This window comes from Botryllus schlosseri, chromosome 3 (assembly GCF_051294905.1).
Source record: "Botryllus schlosseri isolate E-star chromosome 3, Bs_hap1, whole genome shotgun sequence".
Lineage (NCBI taxonomy): Eukaryota > Metazoa > Chordata > Ascidiacea > Stolidobranchia > Styelidae > Botryllus > Botryllus schlosseri.
In genome coordinates, this window is record NC_137238.1 from 32,445,402 (window position 1) to 32,457,352 (window position 11,951).

An 11,951-nucleotide genomic window follows, 5' to 3' on the forward strand; every position below is an offset into this window, starting at 1 on the left:
CCGCTCATCACTGCTCAGTGGCACTCATGGATATGTTGAGCGTAATCGACAAAGAGCGAAGATCTGGTAAAATACGATGTTCCTAGTTTCCGCCGTATTAGTTAACTTATAATTGTCTGTAGATTGTTAATAAATTGTTAGATGCTGTTCTTGGTATTTCAGAAATATTTATGGGATAGCTATAGTGGGGGACAACGCATATGGATTGGCTTGAATGACCGATACGAAGAAGGAACATTCGTATGGGTTGATGGATCCTCAGCGACGTATAGGTTGGTATACCATACGCATATGATATCCTTACGTTCATTTGTATGCGACTGTACATATGGCTTTAGATTTGAGGTCATCCAATGAGTCATATTTTAATTGCCATAATCGAACGTGGAGATTACAGATCAAATGAACCCTGAGTCAGTAAATCGCAAGCAGCCCGGCAGCAATATGCAAATCTACATAAATGTATGGCAACGAACAATATGCTCAATTGCTCATATATTCAAATTTAGATCATCTAAGCCAGTGGTTCTTAACCTTTTTCATAGCGTTACCCCCAAGAAGAAAATGACGGGATGCATTTACCCCATTTCAAAAAGTAACAAATTACAGCTTGCGCTCAATTCATTGTAAAACAGCACACAGATGACGACATAATGTACACTGAAATGACTGTCAATGGGAAGGCTGATGATTTTTACGTGTCATCCAGTGGTAGGCTTACCATACGTCCTCTTTTAAGAGGATTTGTCCTCTTTTTTGACTTTTTTGAAAGTGTCCTCGGAGGACGCCCTTTTGTCCTCTTTTTTGAGATTTTGTCCTTTTTTTGAAAATTTAGGTCAAATTTATAGGAAATTGCGAGTGATATGCCGCAAATTAGCGCAGAAGTGAAGCTCCGGTGGGTATTTCGGAGGAAAAAGCGGTTATTTTAGCTCAGAGCGAAAAAAAGACCATTTTTTTTTAGTCATCCACCTGGCAATGTGGAGAGAAAAACGTTATTTTGAGCTCTGAGCGGAAGTGATGACCTTTTTTTTTTTTTTTTAGTCAACCGATCACGAAGTGGGAAAAATTGACCGGTTTTTGAGAATTCTTCTCCAGTTTTGCATGTCTGAAATTTCTGAAAAAGTGTCCTCTTTTTACATTTCCAAAATATGGTAAGCCTATCCAGTGGTCAAATCTAGACAAAGGGCAGGATAATAGACATCATCTCTCGTGTAATTGTCAATCGCAAAGCTATTTCGTTTTGATGGATACCATTGCTGGAAATCCTAGGCTACTTCACAGCAATGAGTTGAAGGAAATTCAGTTAGAAAGATCAATGCCATTATGACAAAGATTGGTTATTCATTATGAAGGCGAACTCAAAGGGTTCCAAAATCTTCATCTCGTTTCTTTGAAGGCATTTTGATGATTGCAGACTTAATTTTACTGACTAGACTAGACCATCACGACACCTTTCAATACTAACAACTGTATTTCTACGATATTGTTACTGCATTATAGGTGTAAAGCTAAACTTAGACGCCCCTTGTTGTCTTTCAATTTGTCAGCAAGCGCAACAATATGTGATCCGCACTACTGCAAATATATTGGACTTACCTAGAACCATACTAAACTAAATTCGGCCCTGTTATTAATTATCACTAATGGCTACTATGATATCACAGCAGGCCTGGTGTGTTAAGTGAAACAAAATATATACAAGCTCAGAAGATTATATGTTAGCCTACATTCATATTTACGTTTGAAAATACTTCAGTGCAGCGGTGTTAAAGCTATATATAAAAAAACATCAATTTGAACTACCCCCGAAAATTGGTAAAATACCCATTTGGGGGTAATTACCCCCAGATTAGGAACCACTGAGCTAAGCTTTTCCACTGACTAGTCAGTAGCAAACGTCAGTGAATGCGGTAAACCTATTTCGAAATGTAGAATTAATTTATCAATGAGATATCACATGCACTGGTAAATGGACACTTGAATGGCGTATAACAGCTCACAATTACGCTATAGCGTGGACAAATTAGGCTATATCTTCACTACATCAATGAAATATTTTCATACGATAGAGTCTTTCTTTCTGGCGGCGAAGAATGAGCTGATGATGTTTTATGATAGTTTAGTAAAGAACATTTAAGTGGAGAAATTGAAGTGGAAGCTTTGCGACATATTCACAACGAAATCTCTGTTGCCTTCTACGCAAATATATGTACTAATATGACTTACCAATATACGTACCGATTAGACGTAAGTAGGAAATAGCCTACATCACCGCGGTTGCAGCAGATCCGCCAATACGTTTCAATATAAATTAAAAAACAATCCAATTGAGATCATTTATATCCAATCATCACAATCCGTAGATGCCATGTTTTATTATAATGGCTTGTTACTCTCCCGCGGATACGATCTCCCAATACACCGTGAATGTGCCAAATAATTTCGTAACGATAAGGGATGTTGCGGATGGTTCATCTTCGTGTTCGTAGTGTGAATCACAGTATTTTAGAGTTCCGTGTTCGCAAACGAACCTTGGAAGGTTCTGCACCAGGGGTTCCTAGGCGTTTTTTTAGAATACATTGACTCATCAAAGTATTTCGACTCCTTTTGTGGCTGAGTCCGATAAATATTTTGCCGAATCCATTAATTCGACATAACGCAAAAAAATAAAATTATCAAAATCAAAATATTTGTTTCATTAAATTTTCGGAATCACGAATGCAACTTGTTATTAATTGTCTTCGACTTTACCACGGCTTTTCTAATCTAGTGTCATTTGTTAGTTGGTAGTGCGATAAGCCTCCTGATATAGTTTTTCAACGTTAGGGTTTTGCATTGTGATCAAGCTAAGCTTCGGTAAATTACTGAAATCGAGCTTTCGTAGGTGATAAATAATCTGTTGCAGTGACATGATTTGAAATGAACTCCTAACTTTATGGGCTATAAACTGCTATCGGCCAAAACGTTCCAAAAAATCAATGTGACTTTTGTGTCCCAGTTCCATGAGTGAGGGAAATAAACTAAGGCAAATAAGAGCTGTAGTTACTTTTGTGTATTTGTATGTGATATGGGATGATAGATTCATTAAACATAGATAAAGTTTCAATGACAATGAAAATAATTGGTACATAATCATCGACCTTTCATCGACCCCGTAAAATTATTTGGCGGACTCCAGTTTAAGAAACCCTATTCTATATTGGGCAAGTGTTTGTGAAATAGTAGAATTTTGCAGTAATATCAGCATCTTTGAGTGAAAATCCACGAATTGTAATTTCCCATCACTTCCTGCATGATGGTAAATGCGAGAAAAACACCAGCACGATATAAAGTTTACATTCGCGTTCGCTATGCGAACCTCGATAAATCAGAATAAGTGGATTTGAAGGCAACAGGCGCTCCATTACCATTTCTCTAAAAAAGATTAAGACAACTAATTATTGATATTCACGACCAGTGGGTTTAAGACTGTTATATTTATCAATAGTACTAAAGTTACAGATAGTTCTAAATATATTTGAACAAGAACATATATGTACCTAGTTGGGGAACGTTAACGAGCTCAAGTGTGATTATTGATATTTTGGATCAAGTCAGTATGGCTTTCAATACAATATCCATTGTAAAAATATTTATTGAACTCGAAGACTTTTCGGGTGCCTCTTTTCAAGAGTTAACGGCACACTAAAGGGATTTAAACAGATTTAAAAGCAAAACCAAAAAGGCAAAGCATGACGTAACAATCAAAATCACAGACCATGAAATTAGCATCGTAACAATGGCAACAATAACAAACTATGAAGTATTCGGACATACGGTACTATAGTACAGTGCTCTTCAACCAGGGTTGTCGTACACCCTTGGGTGTACCAGAATATGCAAAGGGTGTACCACTCGGATGGGGTGTACAGGGGTGTACCAGATCCGAATTACAATGAGCCGATGGCTAGCTATCACATAGGCAGGTTTATGGGTCAGTACAGGTTGACACACAGGTTGCTGAGCATGGTACGATGTTATCTCAAGTGCAATAATTTACACCGTTTGATTGTGATGTCATAAGCACAAATTTCTCGTATTCATTTAGCCGTCCGCAATAGACCAATGGTTCCGTTTGGTGTTGGAAAGTATGCAGTTAACAAGCATGTGTTCAGCTAGTCATTTGTCTTTTAGTGATTTTTGAGGACTCAATCCCATCCCAGAATTACCATCAATAAACTTGAATAACTCCGCTTCTGCAGCTTGGAATTGAGTCACATTTGTTTTCCATCGTTTTTGAAGACAGCGCAACAATTTCATAAGGTTGGAAGGAAAATTTGAAAATTTTTTTTTTTGCATTTTTAGGCAAATTCAAAATTTTCAAACTCAACGAAATCCGCGAATATTGGTTGGAATGAATTCAAATTTGGTGTGCGTCGTTTTTTAAGGCAACCTAACGATTTAATCAAGTCATCAGCAAGATTCAGGAAAAAAGGTTATTTTTGAACAGCCCTAGTGAACATATTGTCATCATAGTGCTGTGCACAGGCAAGGTTTTCACTCAAATGCTGACCAATTGACGAAGCATATGCTTGATAATCGTCATAGCAGTCAGTATGGCAACATCACATGTTCGAACGGTACAATGACAATTTGATAACTTTGCATTATGGAAAACTACCGTGGGCCCTTTGACCCTTGCTTATTATACAAATTCGCTCCTACACCGTTGTATCTTGGCGGAAAACTAGTGTTTGAAAATTGAATGGTGACGTGACGTCAAAGATTCGATTTCACGTTCGCATCGAATCTTTTGTGAAAGTTCGTGTGTGCACGAGCTAGCACCTTTCACCGGTTCTCACCTCTTAATAGTCTTGTTAGGGCCAGTTGATATTGATCCCCCTGGTCTTATAATTTGCACATGACGTTATTTGGAATTTAAAAAAGCACACATATAATAATTTATATTATATTATATTTTCGTCAAGTAAGGGGTAGATCGTGAGAATCTCTTGCATATGGTCACTGCAATCGCAACAATTTCGCTCTCTTAATTTAGGTATTGGAACAATGACGAACCGAATGATTATCGAACGGGGGAAGATTGCGTAGAGATATTAAGTGGATATTGGAATGATTATCCATGTGCCAACGCTCAAATGTACATTTGTGAGAAAGGTGAGCCCGTGGTCTAGTGAATTAATCCGATTGTGGTTTGACATTGCACATAGTCTGCGTAATGCTTCGATGCAGAATTCAATGCTTGATTCTCACTGAATGACTGGGGCTCGACCTCGGTCCGCAACCCATTAGTGTCACCACGCTATCTAGATACCGTTCATATCTGTACTGTGTGGCTCAGATCGCAAAGTGTGCTACTATATTAAACCAAAAAATGAAGTCGCATTGAATCAGCGCCAAGTAAATATAAAGATTAATTAAAATTAATAAAATCAGAATTTTTCTCCTGAGAAGCTGATGTAATTTAACGCTCTACACTGTACAGTTGCAGCATTTCGCGATTCAAGTTTGCAAAGCCCTGGGATTGTGTCACAGGGCGCTTTTTCGGCACCACTGATCTAATTTAAACTGTATTTTCAGACAAAGACGAATGTGCGCTGCACACACATAATTGCGATCGTTACACAGCTATCTGCACCAACAATGACGGATCTTTCACTTGTACTTGTATTAACGGCTATGCTGGAGATGGAGTGACTTGCACAGGTTATTCCACTACAGTGATTCCCAACCTTTTGCGACTCATCGCCCCCCTAGAAATCCAGACTCAAATTTTCGCCCCCCTGCCCCATATTTACGGATTCGAAAAAGAGGACATATAAACGGGAAATTTATTCACCCAACTCTGATCGCTGTTGAATTTACTAACACATGGTCATTGGTCATTTTCCGAGGCGGTATATGCTAGAAAAACGGTTTCGTTTCATATGCAGACTAAGCCATATTCACGTGCATTTGGGGCCGTGTTATATAAATATATCTCACTGAACTTAACATTTTCGCTCCCCAGTCGCCCCCCTCTGGTATTATCGACCCTTGTTTCTCAAAGTCGCCCACTGGGGGACGATAGCGTCCATGTTGGGATCCTAATGTTTAACTACATTCTATATCCCAAAAATGTCCCTTCCAATTAAAATAACTTATAAGTTTCAGATAAAGAGGAATGTGTTCTAAGAACCAAGCCTGGTACACACTGTGTACCATGCCGTAGGATTTGCCGTGACAAATCATATCCAATTGTCCATAGCGTATACATGGAGTCCATATTGACAAGAACTAAACCGCAATCAGGCGATTCAGACATTTGTTTTGCAAATTCACTTTGTAATCCATCCGCTCTCTGTTACAGCCCGTAGTCACGAGATTACTAAACCCCCGGTGGCGAGACGGATGAACGGATATTAACACCTATTAACTCACCAACTCACCTTTTTATGGTCGCGGTCTAATTTTCAATTTGAATATGTTCCGTGGTAAATCTCTAAATCAGAAAACTGTAGTTGTGTAACTGTAACTCGGTAGCTGTGCGTTGATGTCTGTCACCGGTTACGGCATAGAGTTCCATGCACCAAATTTGATGTCTTACATGTTGCTGCTCATTCTGCATTTTTGTTACTTCCTTGTCGACATTGGACACACGGTAAAACTGAATGACTCGCCTACCGTTGAGGAAGTTGTTGCAAAAGATGGAGATGATGACTTTGAGAGACAGGGACGAAAAAGAAAAGGGGTGATTGATAGTCAAAAACGCACGAGGTTGGCGATAGGGGGCGAAAAGATAGGAATGTTCAGTCAACTATGTTCAACTAACTGTTTGGTTTCTTGCTTAGGTGAATAATAATCGATAGATGATGATAGAAAAGCGTTGATGATTGACTCATCGTCGGCTGCGAAAGGTGAAAAGATCAAATCTGCGAAATTTACTTTGTGATTAGACTACACCAGTTTTTCTTAAAGTGTAGGAAATGGCCCAAACATGATTCTCAAACGGCGATCTTTGCCGTTTGTAATATTTGTTGATTTTCCATTCTACGTTTGCGCTTCGCGCGGACTTCTTAGGTGTTCAAAGTCCTATGTTTTAGGTAAGGTAGCCATTAAGTGAACTTCTTAAAAGTTGTTACGACATGTATTGATCATAGTAATGTAACCAACCCAACTGTATCACAATAGTCATTTTGATGTCATAGCAAGATGTGTCTGACATTTGGATTTCTTGTATCCTTCAACCGACGTGGGTAATTGGTGCACGTCAGACAGGGTAAAATGAAGAGAGAAAAAGTAAGTATTAACATGCTGAGCTGGAATCACCGATATCACAGTAACGTTATCCAGCTGGTCACAAGCGGGTAAAACAGCTAGCAAAAATAGACTTATAGAAGCCCTATTCCCATAAGGGTTAACATTTTTCTTCAATGTTTATTGCTTGGTTTTGTGAAATCAATTGGAAAATTCGAGATATTGGGGGGTTCTTGAGCTTGAAAAACGTTTGTAGGTAGCTACAAATGCACGTTTTGAAACTACTTATTTGAGTAAATTCAGAACATCATTTCCACTTCTACTTCACGTAGTTTTGAAATCCCTTGAAAATTGCTACCTTTACTTGTAATCAGGGCTGTGGAGTCGGAGTCGGAGTCGGTGGAGTCGGAGTCGGAGTCTGGGTAATTTTCGCTTGATGGAGTCGGAGTCGTGAAAACTATAATAGCTGGAGTCGGAGTCGGTGAGAAAATACTGACTGGAGTCGGAGTCGGAGTTTGTGAGAATGACCTTGACTTCGACTCCGACTCCGACTCCAACTTCTCTATCACGAAAACATTTGCTTTCACAGAATTATCATTCGAGTGTTTATGTACCACCAATCACTGTTATTAAGAACCATACCGGTCAGGTGCGGTCAGCCCGTGGCACGCAGGCCACATTTGGCACACGAGAAGGTTAGGTGTGGCCTGTGAGGTAATTCTCGAGATTATTTATGACATTGTTATGTTCCTGATCTTGTTTGAACAACAACTCATACGACGGTATCAGGTACAATTGCAAGGCCAACCAAAATTTGATTAGTATGACCGCGAAATTTGATGATGATTAAAACAATAGTTCTGACGCATTGGCGCATTCAGGGGCCAGCCACATTTATCCCAGATCATCGTATATGACCATAAAGTAGAATATTTCATAACAGATTTATTTGACTTGAAATTTTTCTCGGTAGGCTACTTCGCATGATTCATTGTCACTAGATTTCTTGCATTCAGTATTTGAGCCCCCTTCTGAAAATTATAAGTACATCTTATTCACAGAATTGAGTCTAACTATATTCGCAATTAGGAGATAACGTGTCGTCCAACATGCGGCTTCGCTTGTGCACTCGCAGCGAGATCGTCGACAAAACATTTGCACAAAATGATAGAGGCATGTTGACTGATACCGTCGATTTTGCTATGTCTAAACGTCGAATAATCCTGTCCATGCCAAATGAGCCCAGTGGTATACAGATGCGACCCCCAATGTATGTTAGCAACATATTTATTGATATAATTCAGGCATTATCTTGCAAAAGAATTTTCGTGCTTCGCGCGACCGGGGCCTGATTGCGCACTGCACAGCTGCATGACATATTGTTGTCAATTTTAGAGCGTCTTAATATAAGTCTTGTTTGCAATGTTGCCTAATTCGGCTCGCTCCTATCGGACAACTGAAAAAAGGTTATCAACATTCCAGTTGCCCGCGCAATGGTTCGTAAATCTCATGTGTCCCTTTGGCCGAAAAAGTTGCCCACCCATTATATAGATAAAATTAGACATTACTTGCAAATTACAACTCAGTTGCACAGGGAAAGAAAATCGCAATATGCGTTTTCGCGATGCAGTCAAAATTGATGCAATTTTTGGAATTATACCATGATACTGTGACAGAGCAAATGCATCGTCTGATTTTGTAAAATTGAAATGATGTAAATATGACCAAACGATGCTTCCCACCTGACAAAATTAAAAATATTTGTAGTGTAGCTTAGCTGTTTGGGTCGAACAAATCATTAAGAAAGACTGCAAGTACCAATCCTTGAATACTTGATTAAGAACATGTGAACTAGACATAGGCTATGGTCTTTGGCTACTTAAATAAATTCCATTTATGACCAATGTCTGTCTAGTAGTAAGAGTGTGTGTGCTGGTCATCAGGATAGTGTGCAATGACAAAATTAGTAAGTTCAATTTCATTATTAGTTGCTGACTCATATACAAGAGCTACACTTGGATGTTTTATCTACATTTTTATTATACAGGATTGGATATCTGTCATATTTGATTGATTGATTCATACATTTCAGGATATTTGAGAGTCCATGTTATAAAAACTTGAAACAGGAAGGATATTTAGCAAATATATCTTTCATGTTAATTGCATAGTGGATAATTCGAGCTATTTCACAATGAAACAATTTAGCATGCCACCGTTAATCATATGTCTGCATATGTTTAATGGTTGTATGATAGTCATTCAACCGACAATGTGGCATATAATTTTCGAAGTAAATTGGTAATAATGCTGGAGTCGGAGTCGGGAGTCGGAGTCGGAGTCGGTACGTTTAAAGACCCAGGAGTCGGAGTCGGAGTCGGTACGTTTAAAGACTCAGGAGTCGGAGTCGGAGTCGGAGTCGGTATATTGAAAATGTGTGGAGTCGGAGTCGGAGCCGGAGTCGGTGGTAAAATTTACCGACTCCACAGCCCTGCTTGTAATTGAGTAGAAATTTGGGGCTACATTTCGACTTCCACTGGAGTAGATACACTGACTTTATGACTTTATTGACCTCTGTTGGAGTCTGAAACACCCTTTTCAGATCAAGATGAGTGTACGTTAGATACCGATAATTGTGCCGAAAATACTGCAACATGTAGCAATACCGCTGGGACGTACAAGTGCGGCTGTAATGATGGATATAATGGGGATGGAGTGACTTGTCAAGGTTTGCTTGAAATATGCGGTACCTTTTTCTTCGCAGACGCCGTTGTATACCATTGAAGTCTTGAATTATCTTTTCAGATGTAGATGAGTGTGCGTCCGATTCAGATAACTGTGCCGAAAACACTGCTACCTGTACCAATATCGATGGTTCGTTCACTTGTGATTGTAATCAAGGCTATTCCGGAGATGGAGTGAATTGCCAAGGTTTTCCTTATCATGTCATATTCTTTCCTTGATATATGGAGTTACATAGTATTCTAGTCATTAGTCATCTTGAAGAGTGTGTATTCGAATCTGATAGCTGCTGTGCTCCAAATATTGCCACCGGTAACAATCCTGCTCGGGAATGCTGAGCTTGTAATGTAATGGTCGCGAGCTATTATGATTTTGACGATTGTCAGTAAACCTTGGACGGGGATGAATGCAACAGACGGTTTTCATATCGACATGACTAACTGACTATGGTTACCTGGATTTGTTATACATGGATACATGGTAATCAATTTTTGAAACAATTATTGCCACTTAATATGCTGTAATTATCAGGACCCCAGAAGTATCCGAACCGTATTTTCATACCTATTGCACGAAGGACGAATGGAACTGTACGCTTTGAAACAATTTGACACCTATTCGTTAGTTAATATTTGGTAATAGGAGAGAACGCACGAACCGTGATCGTATAGAATTCCCAGGCGTGTCTGCAATGTGCAATGTGCAATCGTGCATGCATGACTTCGAAGATATCATCCATGTATATCTCGGCCGTCCAATGCTCCACTCAAGTCACGAAGCAAAACAATCTAATCCTAGCGTCCACGGACCCCGCTCGCTTGACTAGGTTTTTAGGTCCAGTATGCTGGGGGAATAGTCATATCTGTGATATCTAAACGGCTATACGGGCTACAGCTGCAGGTTCAAACAATTTCTAGCATGTTTTCTGTATATGGCATATGGGAGGAAAGTGGAGATAGGAGATTTATTATGCAAGCGGTACAAAGTGTACTTATGTGTTGTAACTAGTTACGTGCTATGCCATAACATAACATTGACCCCAGAAACACAATCAATTTATGAGTACTCTCAGAGGTGGTCATAGTAGTCAAGAAAACTACTCTAGCGGAAGTAGAAATAGAGACGCAAAATCTAATCTAGTAAAAGCTGAAGCAAAATAATTCAAAGGACATTGGGACAATTTCATTCATTCACTCTGTTGAAGTCCGAAACTATTTATTCAGATGTAAATGAGTGTGCGTCAGATACAGATAATTGTGCCGAAAACACATCAACATGTAGCAATACCGTTGGCTCGTACATATGCAGCTGTATCGATGGCTATACTGGAGATGGAGAGACTTGTCAAGGTTTGCTTGATTAGTGTCTTGATTTTTTCTTCGCAGATGTCTTTATATACAATTAATTTTTTATATTATTCTTTCAGATGTAGATGAGTGTGAATTAGATACCGATAATTGTGCCGAAAACACATCAACATGTAGCAATACCGTTGGCTCGTACCTATGCAGCTGTATTGATGGCTATACTAGAGATGGAGAGACTTGTCAAGGTTTGCTTGATTACTGTCTTGATTTTTTCTTCGCAGATGTCTTTATATACAATTAAGCTTTTATATTATTCTTTCAGATGTAGATGAGTGTGTATTAGATACCGATAATTGTGCCGAAAACACATCAACATGTAGCAATACCGTTGGCTCGTACCTATGCAGCTGTATTGATGGCTATACTAGAGATGGAGAGACTTGTCAAGGTTTGCTTGATTACTGTCTTGATTTTTTCTTCGCAGATGTCTTTATATACAATTAAGCTTTTATATTATTCTTTCAGATGTAGATGAGTGTGTATTAGATACCGATAATTGTGCCGAAAACACATCAACATGTAGCAATACCGTTGGCTCGTACCTATGCAGCTGTATTGATGGCTATACTAGAGATGGAGAGACTTGTCAAGGTTTGCTTGATTACT

At 39.0% G+C, this 11,951-nt stretch overlaps 1 protein-coding gene across 1 annotated transcript in view; it reads left to right on the forward strand.

Annotated features, from left to right (window-relative positions):
- The window catches only part of LOC145435020 (uncharacterized), a 39,129-nt gene that overhangs the window by 16,695 nt on the left and 10,483 nt on the right, over window positions 1-11,951 (forward strand). The window contains exons 4-12 of the mRNA XM_080312285.1: window positions 163-272; window positions 5,039-5,157; window positions 5,581-5,706; window positions 9,839-9,964; window positions 10,042-10,167; window positions 11,202-11,327; window positions 11,405-11,530; window positions 11,608-11,733; window positions 11,811-11,936. Of these exons, the coding sequence (XP_080168411.1) occupies window positions 163-272; window positions 5,039-5,157; window positions 5,581-5,706; window positions 9,839-9,964; window positions 10,042-10,167; window positions 11,202-11,327; window positions 11,405-11,530; window positions 11,608-11,733; window positions 11,811-11,936 (1,111 nt within the window). The remainder of the gene's footprint in view (window positions 1-162; window positions 273-5,038; window positions 5,158-5,580; window positions 5,707-9,838; window positions 9,965-10,041; window positions 10,168-11,201; window positions 11,328-11,404; window positions 11,531-11,607; window positions 11,734-11,810; window positions 11,937-11,951) is intronic.